The following is a 16607-nucleotide window of genomic DNA, read 5'->3' as shown; positions in this document are numbered from 1 at the left end:
AGTAAATCAAGTGGGACTAGCTTCATGCTTTTTCATGAAAATTATATTATTATTTTTTTAGTTATTATTATTATCAATATGGTACATTAGGACTCAAACCCAATACCTTACCCATATAAAGGCATGCTAGGCCATAATGCGTTGGAACTTGAATCCAACATCTTTTCATCAACATAGTGCGTTGGGACATGAACCCATTGTCTTACCCTCAAACTTTGGCATAATGGGCCAAAATTCACTATGACCCGCACTCGAGCCTTTAAAATATTATTACTTCATAATTATAGGCATAAGTAAATTAACTTTCAAGAAGACATATATAACTATTTCAATCTTGAAACAATTCCTCTACAACAAAAATGCTAATTAGGATATATGCCATTTTGTTTTCAAATGATACAATCACTTTTACATTTTAATAAATTAATTAGGGAAAAGGTGCAGATAACCTATAACCACTTATATTTCAAAGACTATAAAAACTTCACCAAAAAAATCCAATACGGAGGAATGGGCCATATGTTTCCAGCAAAAATATTTAAGGCTTAATGCATAACTGTGACTATTATAAATTATAACTATATTGAGTTTATATTGATTGTATATTCGAATGCCAAATTTATAAGGTACTGTAAAATCGCCTACATATTTGATAATTTTGCTTTCAATGAAATACATCATGTGATGGTAAAAATATTATTACTAAATTACCTTAATAATTATCTATCATAGTATGTAAAAGGTCAGAACATATATATACGTTAGAATATTATCTTTGTCCTATAAGAGATGTAGCAAATAAAGACATACCTTTCCAGTTCTTTATTTCACTGGATACAATTGAAAAAAATATTTTTACTAAACACTGCACATAAAGTTAATGCAAAGATATGAAAATATGAATGGGTTTAGATGGATGTAAAACTTATCTTTGTATTATCATCCAAGACATTTTTCATTGTACTTGATCTCATTGCCTGCTTATAACTTACATAGTCTTGACATAGAAGATTATGAAATGAGCAATTCGTGCTGATAACGTGTTATAAAATAAAAGTAACTTAGTAAAACATGAACAAGACATGTTGTTATGAAATAAAAGCAATTTAGTAAAATATGAACAAGAAATGGAGATAGAGAGAAGGAAGAGATTTTCTTCTTCAATTGTGTGTATTTTCTTATCTATTACAAGGCCTTTATATAGGCATGAAAAGTGAAGAAAAATATGTCATTGAATATGTCATTAAGCATAGAAATATGTCATTGAATATGTCATTAAGCATTTGAGAAGATCATGGAGGAAGAGTAGACATCCACCATAATTTGATTTTTCTTATAACAATATGCACAAATGTGCAATATCATTAATAAATAATAATAGGAATCTAACGGTAATCATGGTATACTACAAAGTTATAAAAAATATTAATATTGTTTAACATACCAGTAATTCACAGTATGTCATGATTCAACAAAATCATGGTATACTATATAGTATACCAAAAATATTAAGAATACCATTTAACATATTCAAAAAAGAACATCATAAATCAACGTTAATCATGGTTTACTGTATAAGCATACTAAGAATATTGCAAATATCATTTAACATAAACAAAGTATATCATGATTCAATTGTTGTTATAAATATTTTACCATAAGCAAAATTAATCAGGATTCAAATTTTGGTATACCATGATTCAAGTGTTGGTAAAAATGTTCTTAAATAATATTTTGTGCTATTTGATGTGATATTTTGTTGATTAATTTTGTGTACAAAATGAATAATTATTATATAAAATATTACGAAAGATGATTGAAACAAAATATCATCTGTTAATATTCGAGCGATAATTAATAGTGAAAAAAGTGGTCTTCAATTCCTAGAATTTAGAAAATAATAATATTATATTTTTATTTATATTTAAATATAAATATAAAATAATATTTTAAATTATTCTGGTAAAAAAGAAGAAATAAAAATCAAAAAGTGGTAACACTAAAATTGAATGAAGCATAAAAGGAAAAAAAAAATGTAATAAGTTGAGCTGGTATTATTAAATCTGGTAAAAAAGAAAAAAAAAAAATAAGTGGGACACTATTAAATCAGATAAAAACAAAGAAAGATATTTTTTTTTTATAAAAAACAAGTGAAAAAATAAAAACAAAAAACGATAGAAAATGGGAACTAATGTGATGATGTTGGCAAGCTTGTAAGAAGACCCACTGGTCACATGATACCTGACATGGTCAGCATTGAAAAATGTGAGTCAACATTTTTTCCTTTAAGACCTTTTCTTTTTTATTTTTAGGGGCAAACCGGATAATTAGATAATAAGAGGGCAATGCGAGGTCATTAATTCTGTTGGTGTGGCTTTTTAATTCCTTTTTTCCAATTTTATTTTAAGAAATTTTACTTTCTATAGCAAACTATTACACCACATTTATTATAAATCAAAATAATTTTAAAATATTATTACTTATAGTTATATTTTTTATTTTATAGCAAAATATGTATTTATTTATGTCTATCATTGAGACATGAAATACGCTGATTATGTGCTCTCTCTCTCTCTCTCTCTCTCTCTCTCTCTCTCTCTCTCTCTCTCTCTTCCTTCCCTATCTCTCTATCAGCAAGATTCTCAATCCTTTCTCTTTACCATTAAATTAACGGAATCGTTGGTATCATCATCGTGGTCGTTGTCAAAGTCATCGTCAGCGTGAGAATCGTCGACGTCATCATCCACTATTGGCTCATCTTCTTAGGCGAATAAATCTAGACAAGGCTACCAGAGAATATTTGAGGGTCGAGTTTTTGTTCGTCTTCATTTTTAGTTTTAATACAATGTATACAGTATTTTGCTTGGCCGGAAAATGTCATCTCTGATGAACTTTCTTCTCTTCATTGTTATTTTAGTCACATACAATGATACAGAAACATTGTATTTTGTACAAATATACTCAAATATATTATATTTTTATATAAATATATTATTTTTTTGCCTGTATTTATGTATTCCGAAGGTCCGTATTTTTTAATACAGTCGAATATCACTATATTTTATGATTTTTTATTGTTTGAATACAATCGAATTGAATACAATGTATAATAGTGAATAATGAATATCTCTGAATTGAATACAATGTATATAGTCGAATTGAATAGATCAGTATACACCCTATTTCTTGATCACCTCACTATATTTATAAATACAATCGCATAAATACATGGAATACAGCACAATAACAACAAATTTTATGTAGAATTGATTTTGTTGAGTTAAATTAGGAGTGATACACGCTAATTGATCCTCTTTCCGTTGTTAAACAATTGGACTCCCCTATTTTTTAGGCAAATTCCGTTATTGTATTTATGAATACAATAGCGCGAATACAACGAATACAGTCGCACAGCTGGACTCCTTATTTTTTAGGCGTATTCCGCTATTGTATTCATGAATACACTCGCGTGAATACATGGAATACAACAGAGTAGCAGCGAAATTTATGTAGAATTGATTTTGTTGAGTTCAATTAGGAGTGATACACGCTAATTGATCCTCTTTCCGTTATTAAGCAGCTGGACTCCTTTATTTTTAGGTGAATTACGCTACTGTATTCATGAATACAGTAGCGCGAATATAGCGAATACAGTCGCACAACTGGGCTCCCCTATTTTTTAGGTAAATTCCGCTACTGTATTCATGAATACAGTAGAGCGAATACATCGAATACAATCGCGTAACAATTAAATAGTAGCTATAGAAAGTAATTATGTATATGATAACTATAAAAAATTAATAGCCATTAAACAATAGTAATTTCTGAAAATCCTCATAGCCATTGATCGCCAAAATATAGTTTGGGCCATTCACAAAACTACCATTTATCACAAGCATGACCGAACATAGAGAACAAGCCCAAAAGAATACTTTGTTTCCACACAAAAATGAAAAATAGAATAGAAAATAAAGGGAGAAAAAGAAATCCTATGGGAGGAATTAATTTGATAACTTCCTCTTTGGCATGCCTCTATGTCCTCTAAATAAGGGTCCATTTGTTTATTAATTTTAGGGATCTTTACACAAATAGCCGGCCATATTAATTGTTTACTTTTTCTAGTCATATACATAAATTATACATTGATTATACACAATTATGCACATGTAATACATAAATTATCCATATATTATACATTCACTGGCTATTTTTAGTTTAAGTGATGGGATGAGCGGCTATTTGGGTTAATTCTTCTTAATTTTAATCATAAATATAATTGACACGTTTCATATATTCAACATCTTCGTCATCAAATTTCTGTAAGGATGTGTGTATGTATCGATAATCTATAGCTCACATGTGAGTTATTTGTATACACATACTTTTCCCCCAAATGATCGGGCTCGAAATTAACGAAGAATCTAATAAAATTATCAAGCTTTAATATTAAAATACTGAAGAGACAATATTTGAAGCTTTGAATTATGATATACTTGGGCTTGACAGCCCAATAAATTCTCTTAGTCGATCCAAACTGCTCCTAACTTTACTATCAGCATTGCTTGAAACTGGCTTTATAACAAAAATACAGATTGAGCTTCTTTTATCTTTTATCTTATCATTCAAATTAAGGTTAATAATGTTTAGAAAATACAAAGTTGTAACAGTAGTTTACGCCCATTATATATTAGATTCTCAGATAATAAAAGGTCAGTTTTAAGTGACATAGGAGTAGAAGATTTGGTACTAAATTAGAGGTGGAGTTAGAATTTTAATTTTATGGGTTCTGAATTTTAGAATGTTAACTTTAAATATTAATAGTTGGGTTCTAAATTTTATATTTATATATATTTAATAAATTTCTCAATATGAATATACTGTGAGCCACCACTCTCAAGTCTCAAGAAATGTTACTTCTATAAACGGAATAGCTTTATCTCGGCCTACATTACAAAAATTTCACAACTCCATTACTTTCCTTTTAATTTTTCAAGATGTTATAAAATTGTTACGTTGGACCTTTCTGATTGAATATCGTCGATTTTAACAGATCGGATCTCTATTACTTCTGCTATTTTATGGAGACAAAATATCACTATTAATGGAAAACGAAAAAAACGAGGCATTTCTCAAAGTAAAATGTAGTATATTATTTTGACGTCGGGGTTGGTGAGAACAGAATTGCTATTTAGGGAAGACTTCAACAGTCTTCACTATTTTTTTTCATCTCCTATTTTTTTCAAACGTTGTATTTGTATTAAAAATATATTTAATATATATAAATAATTAATTCGAAACCCAATAAACAAAAGAGTGGTAGGTCTAAAATCCATAATCATAAAATCTTTCTGCTCATATCCTTTACTTTATGACGAAAAGAACATAAAGGATAAATTTGTTAGAGATTTTTTATTTAAGATGAAATAGTCTTAAAATGAGGGTGAATGGAAAATGGAGGGAAAAATGAAATTTTTGAGTAAAATTTTAAGTTTTCCCCTCTTGACAATGAGACATTGTCCCATATTGGAAGATGACCAAATTTATTTGTTAATAGTAAATATTAACGTAAGATTATCCGTATTTGTAACGGATATGTTCCAATCTGTGTATTGACCACCACCTGTAATAACAGCCGCCTAATGCTCTTCCCACCATGGCCAAGTGCTTGCTCTACAAATAAGCTAGTGCATGTTCCACAAATAAGTTAGTGCATGCTCCACAATGGAGGGTGGAGGGTCGTTCATCTTCAAAGCTGACTGCTATAAATATGTGCAGCAGCTGTTGAAGAAAGACACACAAACACCAAACTGAAAACGCTCAACTTTGGCTATACATTGCACTCCTTCTTCTCAACATTTCCATACGATTTTCTGAGTTTCTACTTCTTTGTTCTGCATTGTTTTAACTTCAAACAAAGCAACTGTAAGTGTGATTTGCTACCGAAATTTGTGTTCGCTGAAACACTGGGGTTTGAAGTACCGCTACACCAGTGTGTGATTCGTTCTATCCTGGGAGGAAATAATCCATTACCTTGGGTACTAGGAGGGGGTTAAATTCCTTAAGGAAACACTGTGAATTCAGTGGGCTCGAATTAATTACTGTTTCATTACGATAACTTATATTTCCCAGAATTATTATTTACAAATACAGCAATATTGGCGGGACTAACAAAATTATTAACTAAAATTCTTACAAATTTACATAAATCGCCAAATTGGATTTTGTATGTTTGAGTTTGGGACGTTGTATATTGACCCATATAGATAACAAATTTAATCCGTCCATTCAATAGTTTAATGGATTATTTAAGATTCTTAACATATTCGGTTAAGTCAACAAATAGAATTTGAACCAATCGACATAGTTTAATTTAAAACGAACAGAGTAACTATCTGTACCTAGTTTTGAGGTCAGCCACCGAACAAAGAAATTAACGGTATCATTATTTTCCTTTGATGTGGACGTGAGAACAAAACCTTTCATTTCAATGAAGCTGTCATTAATCTAATCGATGGAGGTAAGAAAAACCTCATTAGTGAAAGCAACAAACAAGTTGATATTCACCGACAGATAAGTTGGAACATTATTTATTTAATATATATTGTACATAAAAAATGTGCTTGCAGACTATACTACAGAAAGCTCTAAGACTCCTGCTTAAGGATTTTCACCTCATGTTTGATATCCGTAATGAAATTTCGATCAATTTAAATTTGTATCATATAAAGTTAATTAATAAAAAGTGCTCCTTGCATTTTTTTAGCGGGACAATGTCTTCATTATCGTCAATTTTTTATCTAATCGTTAGTTGTTTTCCAGTTAGGTGAATAATTTTCTTGCTTTCTTGTCTTCCACATGGTTGAATCATTTTTGGTTCCGATATTTTTCACATTTCTAAGGCAAGTAAACCAAATCCATAGTACATAATGTTGACCTTTGTTGCATTAATTACGGATGGCAAAAGAAAAACAAGAAAAGCAAAACAAATTGTAAAACGGATGGTAGACTTTGGTTTACTGTTTTGCCAGAAAGCAAGTGGTTCAAACTTTATTTTCCACCATATTTTTCAACCTTCTTGTTCGAAGTAAAGTTTCTTCTCTAAGATGGTGGGAAAATTTAAGACCCCATTGTAACTTCTCTTTTTCCTTTTCTTTTAATTGTTATTTATCTTACCTTTTTCTTTTTGTACTAAACCCTTGTAATCTTGTTTGTTAGTACTACTTTATTTCTTTAGTATTACACAAATTGTTACTTGCTAGTCCAAAAAGAGGATGAATTACCTTTTTTCTTGAAACAATCAAGCATTTGGCCATTTCTATATGAAGAATTTTGCTATGGTGTCATCAGAAGAGAGGCACTCACATTGGTATGAAGAGGCGTGCCAAAGCATGTGACAATGAGCTTTTTTGGAAGACTAGCTATTATCCATAACATGATTGTCGTATCTGATACTGAACCTATGCTCAGACATTTTCTGTTTCTCTTGTCTCCATAAAATTTGGAAACTGGTCAAATTAAATTTTGAATCTAGTCAAAGATTTCCAAATTTTATTCTTCCCTTGCTTTTCCTTTTCCATTTTACTCATTCATCTTATTCTACTTTTGGGGTTTTCTAATTTCCTCGTATTTTATTTGCTCCTGTACTATTTTCTAAAAGGCTACAGAACTGTCTTGGAGAAAGTTTTGAATAGTTGGGGTAGTTTGGTAGGTTGTATATGAATACTATTAACTATGGTATATTAGTAATACTGGATTTAGTTGTTAGTTTATATTACTGAAATTATTTCTTAATCGCTGTTTGATTTGATATTTTAAAGATTTTGTAAGGGTAGTTCTATCTTTATGTATCTTATTCATATATTAAAAATCATGTTATTGATGAGAATACTATTGAATATGATGTATAACTAATAAGTTGAAAAATACTACGATTAATAATACAAAACTAATAACGGTGTTATTTTCTTTAATATATCCTATTAAATGACCCCTTAGTTTTCAAAAAAAACAAATAGTTGCCGCACATAAGTGCTCATATATTAGGTCCCACTAGAAGATTATCAATGCATGTGCATTTTCCCTATTTATTTAATAGCGAACTTCAATTTAAAATTCAACAACTCAATGCAGAGAACTAAGCCAAAACAACAATAAAAGTAAACCGATGCCGGACGGTTGGTACAAGGATTAAATAGAATTGATGAAACGAAACTAATAAGGAATTGCGTTTGGGATAAAATATAAATTCTTCAATTGTTTCAGTATTGGAAGGACAAAATTAAAGACTATGAGCCGAGGCCTAATTATTCTATTGGTTGTGTATACGGGTAAAATCGAACTCGATAAATATCTCGGTTTCCCGGTAGGGCAAACGGAGCAGGAACATGGTCGTAAGGAATCGGAATCTGAGCGCCCTCGTATCGGGTTCGAGCAAAGCATCTGCCTTCGGAAGCATCGGAGTCGCGCCCTCCGGGTCCGGTTGGGGCCTCGAGACTTCGGAGAACCTTATCAAACGGCCGCACACGACTAACGAAGGTCCGTAATATTCGTGCCCAACCGGGTATCACGGCGCGAATCTCGGCCTGTATCGACAGAAAATCAGTGATTGGTGAAACGAAAAATTCTTACCTTTCTTAGAATTGTACTTATGGTAAAATTCTCCTACTATATAAAGGGAAAACTTATTATTCATGGGGCCGAGCGATTGTAACACGCATATCAAGACAATATACTCTTATTTTCTCTGTTATTGAAAGTTCTTACTTTTGTTCATTAGTACTTCATTAGCGTGAGCTCGGGATCGAAGGCAAGCACTTCGTTAAGCTGTTACTCAACCCGGGATCACTCGCATTATTGGTTTGACAATCTATTACGTCTTTTATCTGTTTAATCTAATATCATTAACCATTTGTATTGAATTAACCCGCATATCCTTAAAATAATATATGAATTCAATTGTTATCTGTTTTCGAGGGTAAACAGGTTTAACGTCAGCATTGGAAGATTAAAATTGTATAACAATTAAGAAGTAGGTACAGACATGATAATCTGCAATATTGCTTGGCATAATTCATAAGTGAGTTATCGGTTTCCTAATTTATGTGGAGTTAAAATGACACACTTGTCGCCTTTTAGTGTGCCTCTTCAATTACAACTCTGATGGAGTTAAACATTTGTAGTTGAACTTCTTCCGTTTTTTCAAAACACTTATTATGAGCAGTTATGGGTAGTTATTTTATAAACAAATATTTAAATCGTGTTTCATCTTTACTTTTAGTTTCAGTTCATTGCTCACTATTATTGAGTATTGTCTTCTGCAATTTCTAATAGATTGTGTGAAATAGACAGGGTGAGACACACAATATTCAAAAATAAATACATATATTGATGTATATATCAACACTTCTGAACTTGCCTTTCTCTAAAATCTAAAACCAACAGAACCGCATAAAGTCCCAACTGCTGAGAATGGCAGGCCGAGGTTGTATTTGACAATCAAGTCAAAAAGGGTAAAAGTAAAAACAAAAAACAAAAAGAAAAAGAAAAAGGTAAAAATATTGAAGGGAGTCAAAAAGACAATAAAAGTGCAACGTCCCTAGTCATATATAGGACCTATACTTTCTGTCCCTTTCTTTAATTTTCCTCCCTCATTACATGTTTTTTCTTCAAATCATATCATTTTTAATTTTTTTTCTAAAACCAAACCTTATACCAAGTTAAATAATTTCTCTTAATCAGCAACGAGAACCCTTTCGGCAATTGAGAGCGCCAGAACCAGATACTAAATTGCTGACCAAAGAAGAAGGCCTTGCACTTAAACTTGAAGCCTTAGCATAACTTGATGATTTGGCTCCAGCTCCTGATTGTGTGAAATATGCACCGTTTAACATTAAATCCCCCTCTGTCCTCCAATTCCAATTCTTCCATTCACTCTCTGGAGCATCCTCATGTTTTGTTACCTACATATATATTATATATATAATTCCAATAAATGTTTACCCTTAAATCTAAAGCAAAAAAGTATAAACCTAAGTTTGAGAACATTATTAAAACAAGTGATACTGACCTCTTTGCTAAACCTAATATCAGGGGCAAGAAATCTGTTCCCTTGGCTATTGATGGTGGGACTAGCACTTCCACCAATTGCATACATTTCCCAATGGGTGTAGTCATTGTTCACCACATGGAAATAACCATGTCTACATCTGCATATTCCAAAAAGCCAATAATTCATTAAATTCAACATACACTGTACAAACATGCCCCACTCTAAATACCACTAACTGTTTTTTCGTCATTTAAAATGCACAACCAAATTTTGGTGCGTCCTTTGCTTAACACATGCACCACTTAAACAGAGCAAAAACATTAATTATATAATCATATGCCATAAAGTAGTTGCAGATAAATCTTCGTTATACGCATTAACCATTTGCAAAAATGGTAAAAATCTATTGTTACTACAAGTTAAAATCCATAGTATAAAAAATCTTTACACTTTCGATATAAAGAGCTGAATAAGACCACAAGGGTCTATCGTACAGAATCTTAGATTGCATTTCTACAAAAGATTGTTTCCACGGATTGAACTCGTGACTTTATGGTCACATGAAATTTTTTTACCACTTACGTCAATGCTCCCCTTCCTTTACAGAAGTGGATGTAGTGTACTGACAACGGGTTCAACTGAACCCATAACTGTAGACGCAGAGTAAAAATTTATATGTAAAAATTCACGAAAATTACAAAAATAGTAGATATGAACCCATAACTTTAAAAATATAATGGGTTCAATATTAAAAACCTTAAAATTGAACTCATATGATTTAAATCCTGGATCCAGCTCGGTTTCTTTACACTTTTGATATATGAAACTTAAATCGTTAAAAGAAATATTGTGTATAGTGATCATTTACTTTTTAAAAATTTTTACCTTGGCATTCGTTGGACAAGGCCTTCCCCAAAGTGATTGAAAGCAATGGTAACTTGCATATTCTTGTCTTGAACATATGAATCACTATGTCCCAAGAGCATAACTTTATCATGGTGAGTCATGAAATTATTAGAAATTGTAATAGCTGTGGACCCCATAATGGCGTCAATCAAGCCGTCTTTGCAGTTGGACAAAGAGCAATGGTCCACCCAAACATGGCTCCCACCAAATATCGACACTCCATCACCATCTGAAATAGTTCTCCACCCGTAGTGCGATGGGGAGCTCCGCACCATAGCATTCCCTCCTTGCTTACAATCATGTACGTGTATTCCATGTATAATAATATTCGTTACGTACTGTATTGTTATACATGGACCGCCCGCAATGTGTACACTCGCACCTCTACCATCAATTGTTTTGAATGAGTTCATAATAAGTTCTTCTTTTAATTGGATTACCATATCCCTAGCAAAAATTATCCACAACGGTTCAGTTTGGATAACGGCATGACGGAGAGTCCCTGGCTTTGGGTTGACAGGATCGTCGTCACCTGAGTCGGTGACCACGTAAATTTTACCATCCCTACCGCCAATGGCGTTTTTGCCAAAGCCAATGGCGCAATCAGCTAACCGTTGGCGGTTCTTCTCCCAGTTCGGATCACAACGCCAGCAATCATCAATAGGATTTCCGGTACCACAAGAAAGATAGCCTAAGTTCCTTCTCGAAGCATTTACGCTCCTGCATTTTCCCAAAAAAGAAAAAAATTTGTTAAATCTTGTTAATTAACGTACTACTACGTACATAACATTGTTTTCTGTTCGAGCTATATATACATATGAAAATCGTGTGCTAGCTAAAAATAGTGTTAGTCTTGTCTCGACATATACAATGTGGGACTAAAATAAATGAAATTAATGTGAAGCAAGCAAAATGTACGTACCTATGTACTTCATCTACAACAGCTTGAGGATTAGATAGGGGAGAGGAGGAGGCAAAGAGGGACGGGAGAAGGAGAAGGGAAGACAAGAGGAAGAGGAAAGAAAGAGAGAGAGTGGCCATATTTGTCTGTTGTTTGTCTGTAATTAGCTTTGTCTCTAGACGAACTCCAGTGGGGTTATATAGAGAACAGAGGAAATATAAGTTATTTGGGCTTGAGAAGAAAAGAGAGGGAAATGGAGGAGTTTATAAAGAGAGAAAAGGTGGAGAAATTAGCGTCATTAAACGGAAGGGGTGGGGTCACTTTTATCTTCGTGATTACATGTTTTACGGAGATTCCTCTCTTCTTACCTATAGATATAGATAGAGTCTAGAGAGGAGTACTATGGTAGTTTTTGTCCGTTAAGCAAGCATTCATACCTGACATGTACACAGTACAATATCTTCTTCTTTTCTTCTCTCTTATATTGTCTTTTTTACTCAGCATATGATGGGTAGTCTAGTATGTCAAATAAACAATCGGCAAAGGATCTAAAAAAGACAGCTACGTGTATAATTTATTCTGTATTTACGTAGGGTTTTAAGAGGACAGTAACTCAAGAGCTGTGATACAAAACTAAATTATGCAAAATGGAACAACTTTGTCCTCTGTTAAAAAAATGTCTCGTTTCTACCCCTTTCATTACCAAAGTGATTCGATTTGCCCTTATGGGTTAAAGAGCTAAAGGGCAAATTTTGCGCTTTGACTGCCATGGTCAATGTGTACTTTTTTAGAAAGAAAAAAAAAAGAAAATCTAGACAGTCATTCTTTAATATTTTTGAAATGAAATTGATGTATACAAAATTACACATTAAGGAAATTAGTTGGCCATATAGAGCCCATATCTCCTTTCCCGCATGCAAGTTATATATAATAATCAAAGTCATTTGCGATTTCTATACCATTGAATAATGTGTACGAATAATTAAGGGCTGCATGCATATATAGATAATCGTTCCCATTCTCCATTATAATATTCCAACAGCTGCACTATAAGATATCCATGCGAACTGAACTTTTGCTTATGATTGGATTATTCAATCCTGAAGAATAGAAAGAAAAAGTTAAATCTGATTTATATTACCTAAGAAATTGCTCTCTTTTTTGGATAGAAATTGGAAAATGATTTCCATTTGTAACTACATGTACACGCAAAAGATGCAATTCTGGGGTGTAACACAGTGGTTTGGTAGGAGGTATTAGAAAAAATAATACAAACATTAGCTTTATGCATTATTAATATCTTGTTTGGTATATTTTTTTAACCTGTGTATAACTAATACTTGTATTAGTTATACATCATACTTGATATTATCCTATGTATAAATAATGCATAGAAAACCATGGCATTAGTAATACCAAGGCTACCAATGCATGCATTATGTTGGTTAAAGACAAAATTATCCTTAAAATCCCTTAAAGCTTGAGAATATGGAGGGCATTTTTGTAAACTACTATTTTTCTTAAAAATTATGCAATGCATTATAATTTTAATACATCACACCAAATAGTATATAAGAAATAATATCTGCATAACTAATATTTGCATTACTAACCAATGCATTACTAATACACCTTATTACGCACTATTCTTATACACCCTACCAAACGATGCCTAACAGAAAATAAGCTATTGTCTGCACATTTTTTAGGCTTCTTGTTTACTTTAGCACACGACGTTTCTAAGCAGTAATGATAGAGAAATTGACCGGCGGTGGATAGCAAATGTCACCGACCGTAATTATGTCACTCTGGGCTTTAGCTGCAAAAATTGTGTTTCCATTCTCAATTTTGGGTGGGAACCCCTGCCTTATCAATTTTCTTTTATTGTTCTCATTAATTCGTTCAAAGTTCAAAATTTGAGATGTTATTTTCTGTTATTTAAACATTTATATAGGTAGTTGCATCCTTTAATATCGAAAAAGGAGAAATGATTAGTGAATGGCATGCTATGTATCCACGCACATATGCAAATATTTTAGTGATTCTACCCAAGGAAGACTTTACCATATTTGTTTATAAAAAATCATTGGCATCACGCATATAAAGTTACCAGATTGCATGGGACCTTTATCATTTGTCTTGATTTTACCCTTTAGTAACAAGCAATCTATGCATTATTCGCTTTTCTCTTTTATGTCCGCCTGTTTTATTTCTTTTCTTACTCTATTATTTTTGCAGTGAGGTCACTGTAACTTTCAACTAAAAAACTAACGGTCAAGGATATTTTTTTTTAAAATATAATTACTTATTATGTTATAATTAAAAGAAGAGTTATTCCCCCTTTTGTTTTTAAAAATTGTTTTTTCGTAAGGGAAGGGTATATACGGTAAAAACCGGTTAGTACTTCGTACGAACTGGTTTAAGTGGCAATACATTTGATCGGAGAAACGTCTTCATAGTATTAGGTTGAGGTCCGAAGTCAGGTCACCAAGCTTCGAGCCCAAGGACCGATCAATGTCGAGCTCGATATCATTATCGAGCTCGAATCCAAGTCGAACTATGATGCAAAGTGAAGTTATCGAGCTTATGAGGCAGAGACCGACCAACACTGACCCCGAATCAATACAAGGATCCGAGTCAGAATCGAGCTCGAGTCAAGATCGAGAGCTCGAGTCGATATAAAGCTCATAGACAATAGCCGTTGCAATCCCACTAGAGGAGAGAATCCTGGCAGGAATTATGGAAAAGCTGATTTATCATGGGTCTCCCACTATGTATTTTTAATTATATCTAAAGTAAGATCCATCTACTATAAAGGGGATGGTTATTATTACTTGACACGAATCGTAAAAATGAATAGAAATATCAAGTGTTGACTATTGAAGAGTTATCATTTTTTAACTTGATATATTGATTCATCTTGCCTAATCTGTAAATTATCTTCCTCCCAAGTTTGCTTATTTTTTATTCTCTATAGTCAACACTTGATATTTCTATTCATTTTTACGATTCGTGTCAAGTTATACCACATACCCTTAAAACTACGTACAAATTTAATTCAATCCATTTTTCGGATAAACGGTTTGGCGCCCACCGTGGGGGTAAGGATAACAGTGGTTATTTGATACGAATCTGCAAAAACACGTCATTTTGTGCTTGTTTCCCGAAGTATCTTTGATTTCGGATTAGCAACGACTAAACTATCAATTAAATGGCCTTACCTATCGACAACGAAGCTGATCTTCAAGATAAGAACAATAACTTGACACCCAGTACCGAAAGGCCGCTTGTCAACGTCGTTGGAGCTCGAATCGAAGTACCGATAGACATTAATTCACATGTGGCCATTGAGGCGAACCCACATTCTAAACCTGAAATTAGCATACAATGTGGCACTCGATCTACAGCTCGGGATACCCATAACGTCGAGGAAAACAGGATCAGTTTGTGTATGATTTTCGAAATATTGCAAGCTCAACAGGCAGCGATAGCTCAGTTGCAGAGTCAAACCCAAATACCAAGCAGGTCGGAGCCCAGTCAACCCCGAGAAATCGCCCATACAACGGAACCAGCTATAGTGAAATCAAATGAGCAGGAGTCGGGGACTAATTCCAAAATTGCTAAGATGTTCGAAGAACTGACCAAACGAATAGAATCGGCAGAAAGGAGGATCGAAGCAAACGACAAAAGGGTAGAAATATACAACTCTAGGGTTGATCAGATCCCGGGGGCACCACCAATATTGAAGGGCTTAGATTTCAAAAAATTCATACACAAGCCTTTCCCCCCAAGCGCGGCTCCTAAACCGATCCCAAAGAAGTTCTGCATGCCCGAGATTCCTAACTATAACGGAACTACCGACCCCAATGAATATGTCACCTCAAACACATGTGCCATCAAAGGGAACAATCTAGAGGATGATGAGATCGAATCCGTATTATTAAAGAAATTCGGTGAAACCCTATCAAAGAGAGCAATGATATGGTATCATAATTTGCCATCTAACTCTATCGATTTTTTTGCTATGCTTGCAGATTCCTTCGTAAAAACACACATCGGGGCCATAAAAGTCGAGACCAGGAAGTCGGACCTATTCAAGGTAAGACAAAAGGATAACGAGATGCTAAGGGAGTTCGTATCTCATTTTCAAATGGAACAAATGGGTCTGCCACCAGTCACAGACGATTGGGTTGTTCAGGCTTTCACTCAAGGTTTGAACGAACGAAGTTCAACTGCTTCACGGCGGTTAAAGCATAACCTGATCGAGTACCCAGCTATCACTTGGGTCGATGTGCACAATCGGTACCAATCAAAAATTAGAGACGAAGATGATCAGTTGGGGTCTGAACCCGCTGCTCGAAGGGATATCAATCGAGAACAAGGTCCGATCAGGGATCGGTACCGACCGTATAATAAAAACTTCAAATCAATGAATCGAGACGTAACCCCGGACAAAGCAACAAAAGAAGTGATCGAGGTCAAGGGTCTCAGGGGCTAATGAACAGAAGTGGGTTCGACAGGCCTACCGGATCTAAGGAAGCACCACGGTTATCGGAGTATAACTTCAGCATTGATGCATCCGCCATCGTGTCGGCTATCGGACGCATCATGCAGACCTATCCTGCCTAGAGGAATCCCAATCAAATGTGCGAATATCATGGCACCCATGGCCACAGAACGGAAGATTGTACGCGACTAGGAGAGGAGGTAGACCGGTTATTTAATAAAGGGCACTTTCGAGAATTTTTAAGC

At 33.6% G+C, this 16607-nt stretch overlaps 1 protein-coding gene across 1 annotated transcript; it reads right to left on the bottom strand.

The window, feature by feature from the left end:
* Positions 1-9364: 9364 nt before the first annotated feature.
* Positions 9365-12110, bottom strand: LOC107764788 (putative pectate lyase 18). The gene is made up of 4 exons (XM_016583386.2): positions 11877-12110; positions 10934-11674; positions 10067-10205; positions 9365-9959 (listed from the first exon to the last, which is right to left on the bottom strand). The coding sequence occupies exons 1-4, from the start codon at positions 11993-11995 to the stop codon at positions 9735-9737; spliced, it is 1224 nt and encodes a 407-aa protein (XP_016438872.1). The 5' UTR covers positions 11996-12110; the 3' UTR covers positions 9365-9734.
* Positions 12111-16607: the final 4497 nt, after the last annotated feature.

The sequence above is a fragment of the Nicotiana tabacum genome, chromosome 4 (assembly GCF_000715075.1).
Source record: "Nicotiana tabacum cultivar K326 chromosome 4, ASM71507v2, whole genome shotgun sequence".
Taxonomy (NCBI): domain Eukaryota; kingdom Viridiplantae; phylum Streptophyta; class Magnoliopsida; order Solanales; family Solanaceae; genus Nicotiana; species Nicotiana tabacum.
The sequence above is the reverse complement of the archived record's forward strand: the minus strand, read 5'-3'. Positions and strand labels throughout refer to the sequence as shown.

Coding starts and splice junctions, on each gene's coding strand:
- LOC107764788 (XM_016583386.2), bottom strand. CDS start 11,995: ATGGCCACTCTCTCTCTTTCTTTCCTCTTCCTCTTGTCTTCCCTTCTC. Junction 11,675..11,876: donor GTTGTAGATGAAGTACATAG/GTACGTACATTT, acceptor GGGAAAATGCAG/GAGCGTAAATGCTTCGAGAA. Junction 10,206..10,933: donor CTTGTCCAACGAATGCCAAG/GTAAAAATTTTT, acceptor TGGAATATGCAG/ATGTAGACATGGTTATTTCC.